This window comes from Rhagoletis pomonella, unplaced genomic scaffold, assembly GCF_013731165.1.
Source record: "Rhagoletis pomonella isolate Grant_MI unplaced genomic scaffold, Rhpom_1.0 Rhpom_scaffold_00036, whole genome shotgun sequence".
NCBI classification, from domain to species: Eukaryota; Metazoa; Arthropoda; class Insecta; order Diptera; family Tephritidae; genus Rhagoletis; species Rhagoletis pomonella.
The window spans coordinates 395,876-411,280 of NW_023458590.1; the positions used below are offsets into that span (position 1 = coordinate 395,876).

The 15,405-nt window shown below is 43.7% G+C and overlaps 3 protein-coding genes across 3 annotated transcripts; 2 read left to right on the top strand and 1 right to left on the bottom strand.

Annotated features, from left to right (window-relative positions):
- The first annotated feature begins 330 nt into the window (after positions 1–330).
- On the top strand, positions 331–1,587 carry LOC118749725. Its single transcript, XM_036484506.1, has one exon. It carries the CDS (start codon positions 331–333, stop codon positions 1,585–1,587), a length of 1,257 nt encoding a protein of 418 aa, XP_036340399.1.
- A 3,155-nt stretch (positions 1,588–4,742) lies between these two features.
- LOC118749730 lies at positions 4,743–5,357 on the top strand (the record flags this gene model as incomplete). The annotated part of the gene is given in 1 exon segment (XM_036484509.1): positions 4,743–5,357. A coding segment is annotated over 1 exon segment (499 nt), but the record flags the coding sequence as incomplete, so codon positions are not given.
- An 848-nt stretch (positions 5,358–6,205) lies between these two features.
- LOC118749726 lies at positions 6,206–9,422 on the bottom strand (the record flags this gene model as incomplete). Its single annotated transcript, XM_036484508.1, has 3 exons — positions 6,206–6,218; positions 8,800–8,876; positions 8,910–9,422. Coding segments are annotated over 3 exons (603 nt in total), but the record flags the coding sequence as incomplete, so codon positions are not given.
- Positions 9,423–15,405: the final 5,983 nt, after the last annotated feature.

Here is a 15,405-nt window from a genome sequence, read left to right on the forward strand (position 1 = left end):
TTCGACGTAAGGTTACTTGAAAATTTCCTTAAATTTAAAGTTTTTTTTTTTATAAATAACTCCAACAAAGTCCGTTAAAGTCATTTTACCAAACTTTTTCACGTGACTATTTTTTAATATAACCTTCACTATCATGTTTTCATTCAGTCAACGACTAACTATCAACCGGTTCGGACGTGTTAGCAAGTGCCATTGTCAGTTGCGAATAAATAATACAAACAACAATCATACACAGTGTTCACTCCTCCGTTTTATTACACTTTCGTAGTAACAAACAAGTGCATCGTCCTATACAAAAAACCGCTACATTCACATATATACACACATAAAATGCGACCAACACCTGAACCACCGGACAAAACAACAAATCGCTTCTCAATGCTTAGCGAAATGGATACATACGACACCCACATTTTCCCTACATTACACCAAAAACAAACAGCAATCAACCAACCAAAATACTTGACAATATCATCAACTAACAACCAATTAGCAAAACTTTCCCCGTTTATAATAAAAAAGGGTATTGATGCGATATCAACCCAAATAGATAGCATCAAACAACTAAAAGACGGCTCTTTACTTGTCTTAGCACGAAATTCGAAAATAGCGGATAAATTTCTGAAAACTAAAACTCTATCAAACGTGTGCCCTATCACGGTCAAGTTGCAAGAAAACCTTAACACGGTAAAAGGTATGATTTATGCCCCATGTCTCAACTTCGTAAAAGAAGAAGAGATCGTCGAAGAATTAAAAAGTCAGGGAGTATCAGGCATTTACAAATTCACTCGCACACTCGATGGCAAAACAATGCCCACTGGAAAAATGGCAGTCAATTTCGACTTATACCATCTTCCAAAAACTCTGGACATAGCATGGTACAAGGTAAAAGTTTCCCCTTACTACCCGAACCCGATGCGCTGCAAGAATTGCCAACTTCTTGGCCACACAAAAACCCGATGCACCAACCCCAGCACATGCGATGGATGCAACTTACCACCCCATTCCCCAACAGAATGTACACGTAAACAGTGCGCAAACTGTGGCGAAGATCACTTCTCTTCGGACAGAGACTGCCCTAGATATAAGCAAACCAAAGAAATCTTAAAAATAAAAACAATCGAAAAGTGCTCGATGGGCGAAGCCCGCCGCAAATATAGCGAACGTTTAAATCATGTACAAAAACCTCAAGAAACATATTCCAACATCTGCCGATCAGAAACTAACAAATCAAATACACCAACAATAACAACATCCAAACGATCTGCTTCACCAACAAAAACCAATACGACCAAAATACCAAAAACTCATACGTCTCCAAACAAAAGCAAAACCGACAACGTCACCGCTATTCAAAGGACAACTACCCAAGTTACTAACAATACGAACCAAAATGCAAACAACAGCATTAAGAAAACAACAACGAACCCTTCACTTGAATGTATACTACCACACTTCAGCAAAGCACCAATCAACACACAAACCAACACTAGCGCATCTCCACTCAGCAATATAACTCAGCAACTTCTATCAGCAGACAAATATTTTATGTCTGTCTCGGACTCCGAAGAAGAGCCTAAATTATAGACAACTAACAATAAAAATAAAATAATTTAAAAAAATAATAACAATAATTATGGATTTAGGTATCAGTCTCGTAATTCTTCAATGGAATATACAGGGATTTCTAAACAATAAGTTCGGACTAGAGCTACTCGTAACCAAACATAAACCCGACATTATTATGTTACAAGAAACCCACATAATAGAAAAAATAAACACCTCTTACATCTTCCACATTATAAAGTGTATCACTTCAACAAAACGTACTCATATTCCAAAGCGGGTATTGCAATCCTCGTAAAGGAGACTTTGAATACTTCTAATTACAAAATATCTAACAATAATCTTCTCTTTCAATCTATCACCATACACGCGTTAAAAGACCTGCACATAACCAACATATACCGCGAGATAGACTTATATTTAACAGCTCAACACCTGGACGACATACACACCTACCATAACGGATATCATTTACTGGGTGGTGACTTAAACGCACATAACGCATTGTGGGGTGCAAAGAAAACAAATCAGAACGGAAAATTATGGGAAGACTTTGCAAACGATAAACAATTTGTAATTCTCAACAACGGATCTCCCACACTGCTAAACACGAGAAATACTTTAACAAACGTTGACGTCTCAATGGCATGCGGAGGTATAGCTCCGGTTCTGACATGGAATTGTCTTCCTCCGTCAGGGTCTAGCAATCATTTTCCAATCCTAATTTTCAACAACATGCTGAACATCAACAGCAGAATCAACCCCAGGTTTAATACTAACAAGGCAAATTGGCATCTATTTACAAATAAAACTAACGTCTACTCACAAAATTTCACTAAATCAGTTAACATCAACAGAGAAGCCGCCCAAATAAAAAAAGTTTTGAGGAAAGCGGCAAACGAAGCCATGCCCACCACCTTTTCAGCACCTAAGCACAATAGCCCAGTCTGGTTCAACAGTCAGATTGCAAATCTTATTAAAGTCAAAAACGAGAGATGGAAACGGTTTAAAAAGAACCAAACAGCTCACAATAGCGTAGAATTTCGGAAATCATGTGCTGCGGTACGAAGTGCATGTAAACAAGCCAAACAAGATTCATGGAATCGGTTTCTAAACTCGCTTAATCCCACACTCGATCCAAAGCACCTTTGGCATAAGATCAAAAAGATCAAATGTCAACGTTTCTCCTGTTTCCCACAGATACTAACTGCCAATACTGTACTCAAGCACCCGGAACAGATTGCTGAAGCCCTAGGAGCACATTGGAGCGCAGCAAGCTCGAATGAGTCGTTTGAGTCAACTATCATTGACCAAAAAAATTCCTTGATTGTAGAGAATTTACCACAAACGCCACAGTCGAAGCAAGTAACCCAAAATATTACGCTCCAAGAACTTGAGGCAGCTCTCAAAACCTCTAAAGGAACCACTCCCAGCCATGACAAAATAACCTATTCAATGTTAAAGAACGCATCCATCACCCTAAAATCCCGTATGTGCAGTCTATTTAGTCGTATTTTAGATACAGGAGTATACCCACATGGATGGAAGCATGCAATCCTTACTCCCGTTCCAAAACCCGGAAAAAACCCAAACTCTCTTGAAGGGTACCGTCCAATATCCCTCTTGCCCACATTAGCGAAAACTTTTGATAAAATTCTAGCCAACAGAATATGGAGGAGCTTCAGCAATAAGCTGGAAGCAGAACAACATGCATTCATCCCCAAACATGGAGTACACACTCTTACACATACATTAGAAGGACAACTGAAGTACTTAAGCAGAGAACATACGGTCGTTTTTTCAGCAGACCTGGCAAAAGCATACGATAGAGTAGTTTCTACGGAAGTAATAAAAGAAATGCATAAATGTGGACTACCGATGAATATCCTTAAGCTCTCTCTCTCCTTCCTCTCGTATCGAAGGATTACAGCCAGAGTCGACGGATACCTTTCAAAGGAAAGGAAACTAGAAAACGGAATTCCACAGGGTTCGCCTCTTTCAGTAGTACTTTATACGTTTTACGCTAACTCCTTACTAAAGCAGATAAAGAATGTGCAAGGTATTTCGTATATAGGTATATATGCAGACAATATCTTTGCAGCTGCGTCTGGAACACATGAAGAGGTCGTGCAAAGTTTGCAAAAATTGGACGAAAATATAAATAAGTGGGCCATGGACACAGGCGCCTCAGTACCCATTGAAGCAACAACAGCCCTCCATGTTTGCCGGAAAAATAATTGCAATGCCAGTTCAATCCTTATTCGAGGACGTAGAATACCTTTACAAAATAGCTTGAGAATACTAGGAATACAGTTTTCAAAAAATATGTTGTGGAACAATCATATTAATGTCCTAAAAGACAAGCTTAAGAAAGTCAACAATGTACTCAAAGTCATGTGCACTAAACGAAAAGGCCCACACATAGACACCGCAATTGCTATTTGTCGTACACTCACTGAAGGTATTTTACAACACTGCATCACACTATACGGCTGGACGTCCAACAAAAATATCAAAACACTTAATACCGAACTATATAAATGCTACAGAACAGCTTCTGGACTACTTAAAACAACTCCCATTCCCACGCTCAAAATAGAAGCGCGAATCACAGATTTTCAAAGTCTGAGGTTTAAAAATTCCTCAAATCTATCCGCGAAATCCATTACCAATTATGAGCATCCACTTCACGATATCATCTGGAATTTTCTCGACAGAATAGTAAACGATCGTGTACCCATACACAAAACATGCAGTTTAAAAAGAATAACACAAATGCTACATGACGCTCACATCCCTATTCCAGCAAAACCGTCTAAAAACAAAAAAGATACAACACATCTTATTACGATAGATACATCACTACACTCAACAAAAAAGATCTTAAATACACGAGAAGCATATGTCCAAAGCTTTCTTCAGATCATCAATGATACAGACCAACAATTAATAATATTTACAGATGGATCGGTAACATGCGACACCCCATCTTATGCCGTAGTGGCTCAGGAAAGGGGCGGGCAATTCAGGGTGGTCCATCAAGCTTTGCTCCCAATGCATGCGAGCATTTTCTGCACCGAACTAACTGCAATCAAATACGCAATATCCTTTGCCGCAAGTCTTGATAAGAAAGCAATTATCTGCTCAGACAGCCTTAGCGCCCTCAATGTAATTGCAAATAAAAGCAATGAAGCCCACAGTTTCGTGTCAGAGGATACTCTAAAGCAACCAATAAAACTTCTGTGGGTCCCCGGACACACTGGAATAGTAGGCAACGAAAGAGCCGACCAAGCCGCCAAAGAATGTTTTAAGTTTCCCCTGATACCAGAAGTCCCATGCCATGCGAGCATCATATTAAGAACGACAAAGGCTCTGCAAATAGAAGCCGCAACTTCCAGGGACAACTACAACACAAAACTATCACGTAGTCAATGCATCAAATTAGCTAGGCTTCGGACTGGAACTGCCCTTTTTAACACTGCCCACATCTTCACCAGAACTCAACCACCATCTTGCTCATTTTGTGCAACAACACTCACGATAGAGCACATACTTACAGTATGCCCAAACTCGAAGATTAATAAAAGCATTAAAAACATCCTGGATTGTAACAATAGCAACATCGAAGTAATAGAAAAAGCATTAGAAATTCATCACCTCAATAATCAAATCTAACTAAAAGCGACATCAACAATGGCACTCAATGACCTAGACGTCCGGTGCTGACATTATATTTTGCAAATTTATTTTGCAAAATATGCTGATTAAATAAATTAAATAAATAAATAAATAAATAACCTTCACTATAAAAAATAGTCATGTTCAACATTTTATAGAAACAACACTAAAACTGATTTATTTACAAACAAGTTAAAATTGAAGCAAATGTTCAAGTATCGTTATCTCGAAAACTGGAGCCAATCTGACAAAATTTAGAGTGCCCCAATTAAGTGAGATCAACTTTCAAAACCTTTGCCAATGTTTTCAACTTGCACAGTGTAATAAATAAAAGGAACAATAATAAAAAGCATATCTATATGTGATACATTTTTATTTATTAGTTATTTTTTATTATAATAGTTTGCTTACCGATGAATTTGGCCTAATTTTTCTCAATAAAAACTTGAAACAATTTTATCGGTAGGCTTCTCAACGACAAAATATTCGTAGCTAGGTTATCGACAAATTTCGTTAGACAACTGTCAAAGCTACGAAACTTGTCGGAATCGTTAACGATACGAATATTGTTGTTAAGAAAAATGGGAATCGCACTACATATCTAGACTAGGTTGATATCTAGAATTTGCCACAAATAGCTTTGCTACACTATCGCCAGCAGCTTTAACAATTTTATAGTGGTTTTACGTTCTTTGACAAATTACGCTCTGTTAGCCATAAATCTTACTATTTTTTGACCGCCTTTGAATCAAGACCCCTGGACCATATGGGGAATTCATTTATATATTAAATTGCATTGTCATCGTGATTGGAACTATGATGAAAATTTCAAGTCTCTAACTTGTCGGGAAGTTAGTTTAAAATGACCAAGTTAAATAAAAGCTTATAAAAATGTCTATGAAAGTTGCCAAATATGTAGTATTTATCTGAAAGTACATTTATTTTGGAATAAATTGATACCTCAGCTAATGCACCTACATAAAAATTGTCGAAGTTAAGCAATTTAAACAAAAATGCGGTCTTGAATTTAAATTGTGTATGTACAGGACCTTCAGGCTAAAGAATTCATAAATATTTACTGAAAATTTATTTTGTAATGATTATGCCTGAATACTTGACGGATTTCCAAAAAATCCTCTCGGTTCGTATAACTATTGTCAAATAAATGCTCAAGATGACCAAATTACAGTACAATTACCTTTATTGTTCTTTAAAGCAATCGCAACGCTTTAAAAAACTTGCTAACAAAACTGAGCTCTGTTTTACATCTGAAGTTGTAGCTTGCTGATTCGCATCTGAACTTCTGGTGCGCTGTAGCAGCGGCCTTATATACCTGCACTCGCACTCATGGCAACTCTACAACGTTCTGCCGTCTATCACGCATTCTCTCGCTGTTCGCAGTATTCCTCCACTTGCCGTTTCTTGCTGACGAATATTCTACGTTGTTGTTGTTGTTGTAGCGGCACTACTAAGCCCCGCCTGTTTCGGGTCAACTTTTAATCATTATCGTCAAGCACAACTAACGGTAGGCCCAGGAAACGAGCTGTTTCGATGGGGTCGGACCAAAGGGAGAGAGGTGTTAGTTGAGTCGGATTGAGCTGGCATGTGAAGAGGTGGTTGGTGTCGTGGGGGGAGTCTCCACATGCCGGGCACTCATTTGGGATGTTTGGGTCGAGTCTGGACAGGTAGCTGTTTAGGCGGCTACAATATCCAGACCGTAACTGAGCCAGGGTAACGCAGGTCTCTCTAGGTAACTGAAGCTCCGTCTCTTCCACAGGTGGTGATTGGGCTCCGATAACGACATTCCTAGGCCGGGAGTCGAGGTAGGTGGAGACAGACTCCCTATGAATGTCGTTAATCGCTCGTCTGTACGTCATTGGGTCCAGTGGTTGGTCTGTGTAGGTCTGGACTGCGTCCTTGTACATGAATAGGTGCCCCCTGACGTGCCTGGGCGGAAGCTCCTCCTCCAGCAGTGGTCTGTTGGGGTGTTCACTTCTGTGACACCCCACAAGAAACTGCTTACAGAGCATCTTGTTGTGTTCCCTTACGGGGAGCACTTGGGCCTCACTGTGTAGGTGATGCTCAGGCGTCATCAGAAGGCACCCGGTCGCTGTCCGGAGTGCGGCGTTCTGACAAGTCTGTAGCTTCGTCCACTGCGTCCAACTAGTCCCCGGCGTCCAAACTGGCGCAACATAATTTAGAACCGGCCGGCCAATTGCCTTGTATGTTGCCAACAACGTTTCTTTGTCTTTGCCCCAAGTGCTGCCGGCGAGCGACTTGAGGACCTTGTTGCGGCTCTGTACTTTGTTGACAACTGCGGTTGTGTGCGCGGAGAAAGAGAGCAGGCTATCAAAGGTAACCCCTAAAATTTTCGGGTTGTTCACCGTCGGTATTGGTGTGCCGTCGACGTGAATGCCTAATTCAAGCCTGACCTCCTTCGTCCAGGTGGTGAAGAGGGTCGCCGTTGATTTCGTTGGGGAGAGGGTTAGGCTCCTTGCAGTGAAGAAGCGAGAAAGGCTGGAGAGATAGCCGTTTACTTTTGAGCAGAGGTCATCAATTCCATTCCCAGACGCCAAAATCGAACAGTCATCAGCGTAGGAGATCAGGGAAACTCCTTCAGGTGGCTGGGGGAGTTTCGAGATATAGAAGTTAAAAAGTAAGGGGGAGAGAACACCACCTTGTGGAACCCCTTGTTTTATTCTTCTAGGTTTCGAGGTTTGATCTCTGAAGATTACTGATGATTGCCTACCACTCATATAATTCGCCGACCATCGCTTCAGTCCCTGTGGGAGAGAGGAGGCCTCAATGTCTTCTAGCAGCGTGGAATGGCAGACGGTGTCAAACGCCTTTGACAAGTCCAGCGCTACTAGGACAGTTCTCTCACAGGGGCGGTTTCGATTTAGGCCGCTGGTTATCTGGGTGTTTATGGCGTTAAGTGCTGTTGTTGTGCTGTGCACTTTACGGAAGCCATGCTGATGTTTCGCTGGGGTTAGGTGGCAGGTGAAGTATGGGAGCAGCAGGGCCTCAAGTGTCTTCGCGACCGGGGAAAGGAGCGTTATCGGGCGATAAGAGTCTCCTCTGTTGGCGGGCTTCCCCGGTTTCAGCAGTGGGACCACTCTCCCTGATTTCCACACATCAGGAATGATGAGAGTGGTCATAAACAAATTGAGGACCTCCGTGAGGTATGCTACCCCCACAGGCCCCAAATGTTTCAACATCAGCATACAGATTCCGTCGGGTCCAATGGCTTTGGAGGCTTTCGCCTTCCCGATGGCCCCCTTTACTTCACCGCTGGTGAAAACAAGTGGTGCATCGTTTTTGGGCAGTTTGTGCAGCCTCCTGGTCACTCGACGTTTGGCCTTGTCTACCGAAGGATGCAGTGTGAATTGCCGACTGAAATAGTTCGCGCATTTCTTCGGGTCCGATGAGGCGTGACCTTCGAATGAAATTTCCACTCTGTCATCACGCTTCGTCGGGTTGGACAAGGACCTCACGGTTGACCAGAGCTTACTCACACCAGAGGTGAAGTTACAGGCATTCAAGTGCTCTTCCCACTTTGTCCGCTTGTGTTGATTTACCAGTTGCCGAATCTCCAAATTAAGTTCCCTCAAGCGAGGGTCCCCGGGGTCGACCTGGCGTAGGTGGTCACGCTCATTTGCTAGTACAGCTGCTTCAGCCGGGAAATTTGGGCGGACTTCCGCGATGCGTCCGGACGGTATGAAGCGAGCTGCTGCGGCTGTGACTACCTTGCGGAACTGGCGTTCCCCATCATGTACGTCTGTGGGTGTGGGGAGGGCGGCGAAGCTGCTCTCGGTAACTTCCGCGAAGCCGTTCCAATCAGCTTTGTTGAAGTTGGTGTAGGTTCGGTGATCCGCGGGAGCAAAGTCGGTGGGCTTATTGATCGAGATGATTATGGGCAGATGGTCTGATGCTAACGTTAGCATAGGTCGCCATGATATGCTATTTATCAGACCAGCGCTAGCAATTGTTACGTCTGGCGAGCTGCTGCAGCTGCCCACAATCCTGGTGGGGGCGTCGTCGTTCATGGTGCAGAATGTCGAATCGTCTATCTGCTCAGCCAAACTGTTTCCCCTCCGATCATTGGCCAGGCTTGAGTGCCAAAGATCGTGGTGCGCATTGAAGTCACCTACTACCAATCGGTTTTCGCCTCTGAGTAGCGCACCTATGTCAGGGAGATATCCAGCCGGGCAGCAGGTGACAGGGGGTATGTACACGTTAAATATTTCGAGCTCGACATCGCCTGACCGGACAGCTATGCCCTGACATTCTAGGGTAGTGTCCCTTGGGTCGATGTCTTCTTCGATTAGCCGATACTGCACTGTGTGGTGTAGAATGAACGCTAGTCCACCACCATTATCTCGCTCGCGATCTTTACGGAGCACATTGTAGGCGGCGCAACCCAACAGAGTTGAGTTGCTGTGCAACTTCGTTTCTTGGACCGCAGCTATCAATATGCCGTGCCGACCCATGAAGACTGCTATCTCCTCAATCTTGCTCTGGAGTCCGTTGCAGTTGAGTTGGAGTACGTTTATGTGCCTTGGGAGGCTGGTCGCGATACGGGGGGTCAGAGAAGTGTGGGGCCTACCTTGGGCCTGTTGCGCCTGACGCAGTTGCTGTTGCAGCCTGATGGTAGGTGGCTGCGATATGGGCGTTGTTGTCTGCGTCGGCGGTGCACTACAGCAAGGGGCGCTGTAGTTTGTAGTCCATTCGCGAGTGGTGCGTAGACCAGAACATAGCCGGAAGTGACACCAGCCAAGGCATGTGTTGCATTTGACTGATGTCACATTCCGGTATATTCTGTTCTGGCACACGGAGCAGATGGTGTGGGCAACCAGTAGCTGCTGGTTGGCTCGCGCTCGCGAGTGGGACCGGCCGGTAGGTTGTGTGGGAGGGGTGTGTTGGGAGGTTTGCTGTTGCTCAGGGGAGCTTCTAGGGGCCGTGCAGGCTCTTCGGGTGCTAGGTCGCACCCGTGCATTACGCGAGTGGGTAGCCGTGGAGGCTGATTGTGCCATTTGGCTTGAGCAACAGGGAGCCACAAAGTTTGTGGTCCACTCCCGGTGAGACCTAAGGCCAGAGCAGGTTCTTAGGTGACTCCACCCGTTGCAGGAGTTGCACCTAACCGAAGTGGAGTTCGGGTGGAGTCGATTCTGGCAAACACAGCAGAAGTAAATTTCAGGTCCGGGGTTGGGCTCTACGCCCGCCCGGAGAAGAAGGATGCGGAGCAATCCGGCTGCAAGGTATTGCTCCATGGACGGATAATGATTAATGGGTATCGCCGATCTAGACGGGGTTAGATCGCCGAAACAACAGCCCTTGGTCGGGTGAAACCCGAGTCATTCCGGTACGTAGAACCGGCTGTCGTGGGAATGCATACGTCTTTCGCAGTGTTGCCAAGTTTTGAATTTGAAAAAGCACTAATCCCCAAGGAAAATCGCGTTTTCTTCGAAAAAGCATAAAATTTTTTATTGGAGGATTCAATGGACTTTGTATGCATACAAAATTTTATTGTCGGTATGCCGATTCAAATTAATAAAAATTAATGTTTCATTTTTAATATTTTTATTGAGCTTTGTACCACGATTGTTTATTAGAAAAATTTAAAAAGCAACAAAGTCTAAGCGGTAGAAGTTATAGCAGTTATTTCGGAGATCACCACATCTCCTCATCAGACTTCTTTTTTCTAGACTTCAGCAGGGATCGAACCTGCGTAATCGACGTGCAAAGTCAGAAACGTTAACCACTGAGCTATGTACACCCCGTAAACTCTTGTTCCTAATTCATTTTCCTTATTAAACTTGACAGCGTGGTTGTTGTTGTCAATTCTATACATCCATTTGCTTATTTGCAGGGAACAGATTTTATGGAAATTGCCTTTTTTCTGCTAAAGAGATAGAGTATATTCGATTAAGAATGTCCACGATTTAGCTTTCCCTGATTCCATATATACACATCTGATGCTGCCTTTTGTTTGCCTTTTTTAAGATATTTGCCTTTTTTTCCTTAAGATTAAAAAATATACACATGCCCATGCGGCTTATAGAAGCGTAGGGACCTCTTGCCAAATTGGTGTTGGAAAAATTCAAAGCCGTTTTCTCAGCTAACGTAGGCTGGGAGACAATAAGGGGTGTGGATAAAATTGTAAAGGGCGAGGAAAACGCCCTTATTCCTGATAATATTAACGTTTCAAACGTTCCATATTTAAATGGGCTCGACTTGTATCAACTTACGTCGAGCGCACATTTAGTATATTCAAGGCTTTTCTTCGCGAAAACCGAATGAAAATGGTGCCATAAAACTTCAAAATGCATCTTGTGGTTCAATGTTACTACAACTATACAGATTAAAGTTTTATGAGTTAGAAACTCGAAAGGATAAAATAGTCGAAGATTCAAAGTACAAATTTTTCATATAATGAAACTAGTTCAAAGTTTTTCTCTTTTTACTTGTAATATAAACATTTCTAAAATAAATGTATTTTTTGATTATTCTTCGTATTTTCTGTCTTTTTGTTTAGTGCCTTATTTTGCTTTTTTTGCAATACCTAGTGCCTTTTCGTGATACAATGCTCAATAAAAATATTAAAAATAAAATGTTAATAAGCCACAATACCATTGACAAATACATAATTTAGGAAGAGCCTGCCTGAAACTATACAATAAAGCAAATAAGCAAAATGGATGTATAGAATTTACAACAACAACTACGCTGTCAAGTTTAAATAGCGGCAAATCAGCTGCACTTGATAGTAGTTGGTTGAATAAGGAAAATTAATTAGCAACAAGAGTTTACGGGGTGTACATAGCTCAGTGGTTAACGTTTCTGACTTTGAAATCGATTACGCAGGTTCGATCCCTGCTGAAGTCTAGAAAAAAGAAGTCTGATGAGGAGATGTGGTGATCTCCGAAATAGCTGCTGTAACTTCTACCGCTTAGACTTTGTTGCTTTTTCCATTTTTCCTAATAAATAATCGCGGTACAAAGCTCAATAAAAATATTAAAAATAAAATGTTAATACTAATATATGTAATATTTCTTGTTCGGCGGTCGAAGGTTCGTTATTCATTTTACTGTTAGGAGATGCTGGTGCTTTTTTTCATATTCGTAAAAGATATAACAAATTCAGCCCAAATTAAAGGTCTAAAGATCTATTCCTGTTCCCACCAACATGGACGTTTTTGCAGGCAATGGCAAATTACCGTATGTAATTCTGGCATGATTGAAAGTGCTGCCACATATTTTTTTGACCAGCATATGCTCTTTCACTTATAATTGTCATTGTACCATGATTCTGTTTCCATTTTTGTAAAGTTTCTTACGAAACTTCCAATTGCTCTAAATTTCATTTCCATTTTTGTCTCACATTTACAGTTTTGGTGTCTTCGAACTAAAAAAGAACCACCAAAAAACGCACCAAGCACTAAACTCAAAAATTTCCGCGTTTTGAATTAAGAAAAGCACTAAATTGAGAGCGAAAAGCACTAAGTTGGCAACCGTGGTCTTTCGTCGAACATTCTGCCATTTTCTCGTTCGCTTCGCGTTGCCGCAGTATTCGCCACACTGCCCTCCACCTAAGTCTGATCTTCCAGATCAGACACACCTGCTGTTCCAAGGCTGCAATTTAGTTTGGCATCCCCGGAGTTCCGCATTAAGGTAGCTATGGAACGATAGAGGGAGTTCTCCTGATTGCAAATATATATACTTGTAGCCGCAGCAGGCTTCTAGTTTTTAAGTTATTTGTTGTTAAAGTTTGTAAATTGAACTAACCTCTCGGCGCTATTTCACACAATAAACACTTTATTTATGTGCACACTTCGGCAAAATAGTTGCATTAAAACCCCGGCCTGAGATTTCCACTTTAATATACAATTCTTAATTAATTAATTAAGTAAAACGCGTTTATAAATGTCTTCACAAACGTTTGCACATTTCACAAACAAGCAGAAATAACAATGGCTGACAGTAACACAAAATGTATGCTACCATACGTTAAAAAAATACACAAATAAGTGCGTATAATTAGGAAGTATAAGTGTACATATATTGCTCTTATTAAAAATAATAATATTAGGATCGATAGGGGTCTTACTCCTGATCATAACGGTATTATTTTTTTCGGGTGGAGATGTTGTTGTTGTTGTAGCAGCAGTGCTCAACCCCCCAGATTTGTCATGTGTCGTCTTCATCCTCCGACTCTGTGAGCCTGAGGCCGAGAAAGCGGGCTGCGTCGATAGGCGCGGTCCAGAGCGCTTCTGGTGTCAGGGTCGTAGGGTTGGAGGTGCACGTGAAGAGGTGCTGGGTGTCGTGGGGACCTTGCCCACATGCAGGGCATGTGTTTGCCACTTGTGTGTTTAGCCGAGAGAGGTAGCTGTTGAGTCGGTGACACCACCCAGAGCGGAGTTGTGCTAGGGTGCACCTGGTCTCTCTCGGCAGCTCTATTTCTTCTGGATCTATGGGCGGCGGTCGACCGCCTAAGACGATGTTGTCATTACGGGTACTGAGGCTCGTTCTAACCGCATCGCTGTGTAGGCTGTTGAGCGCCGCTCTGTATGTTGCTGCGTCGAATGGATGGTCTACGTACGGCTCAATGTCCGCTTTCCAGTCGTGCAGGTGTCGTCTCACGTGTCGTGGGGGCGGTTCGTTACGAAGCAAGGCATTGTTGGGGTGATTCCCTCGGTGACAGCCAACGAGGTATTGCTTCGACAGCATGGTGTTGTGCTCTTTCACCGCCAGCATCTGGCTTTCTTCATGTAGGTGATGCTCGGACGACATGAGATGACAACCTGTAGCCGTACGTAGAGCTGCATTCTGGCAGGTTTGGAGGTTCCTCCATCGGGTGTCGCTTGTCCCCGCCGTCCACACTGGTGCCGCGTAGTTAGCCACTGACCGGCCGATTGCCTTGTAGGTCGCGAGCAGGGTTTCTTTATTGGCTCCCCAGGTGCTGCCGGCTAGCGATTTTAGGACTTTGTTCCTGGCTCGCAGTTTGTTGCATGTGGCTGTGGCGTGCGCGGAGAAGGAGAAGAGGCTATCGAACGTCACTCCTAGGATTTTAGGGTGGTTGGTCGTCGGTATTTTGGCGCCATCGACGAAGACGTCCAGTTCTAGCCCCACCTCCTTGGTCCAGGTTGTAAAAAGTGTGGCGCTGGATTTTGTGGCGGAGATTTGGAGGTTCCTTGCGGTAAAGAAGTGGGAAAGATCGGTGAGATAGTCGGTTATTTGTTCGCAAAGTCTGTCTATGTTGGGGCCAGTTGCCATTATTGTGCAGTCATCGGCGTAGCTTACCAAGTTTACTCCTGCTGGCGGCGGAGGGAGTTTGGCCATGTAAAGATTAAACAGTGTCGGGGAGAGTACGCCGCCTTGGGGGACCTCCTGTTTAATTCTACGCGGCTTAGACTTGGCGGTTCGGAATTCGACCGATGACTGACGACAACACAGATAGCTGGTTATCCACCGTTTCGTCCGAGCTGGAAGCGACGAGTCCAGGATGTCTTGGCAGAGGGTCGCGTGGTTCACCGTGTCGAAAGCCTTCGACAGGTCCACAGCGACTAGGACCGTCCTATCACAGGGTCGACGTTGGTTCAGACCCTCGCTAATCTGTGTGGTAATGGTGTTTAATGCTGTTGTCGTGCTGTGCATTTTCCGGAATCCATGTTGGTGTTCGGCTAGCTTCAGATGCTTCGTCAGGCTGGGGAGGAGTAGTGCTTCCATGGTTTTTGCCACTGGGGATAGGAGGGAGATGGGTCTGTACGAGTCTCCTGCGTCCGCCTTCTTGCCTGGCTTAAGGAGGGGAATGATCCTACCCATTTTCCACATCTCGGGGATGATCAGGGTGGACAGTGACAAGTTGAAAGCGGCGGTCATATACTCGACTCCCGCAGGTCCTAGCTTTTTCAGCATCTGCGTGGAAATTCCGTCTGGGCCTAACGCCTTCGATGACTTGGCGTGGTTGACAGCTGCCTGCGTCTCTTCAGTGGTGAAGCACAGTGGTGTGTCTCGGGGGCGGAGTTTGTGTGCTTTACGTAGCACGCTGCGGCGGGTTTTGTCTCTCTCTGGGTGTGCAATGAATTGCCGGCTGAAGAAGCGCGCGCACGACCGCGGATCCGACGTGGTAGTGGTGCCGAAGGTGAGAGCGACATTGTCTCTA

Excerpts from the sequence above, each read along its gene's own strand:
- LOC118749725 (XM_036484506.1), top strand. The coding sequence starts at position 331 with ATGCGACCAACACCTGAACCACCGGACAAAACAACAAATCGCTTCTCA.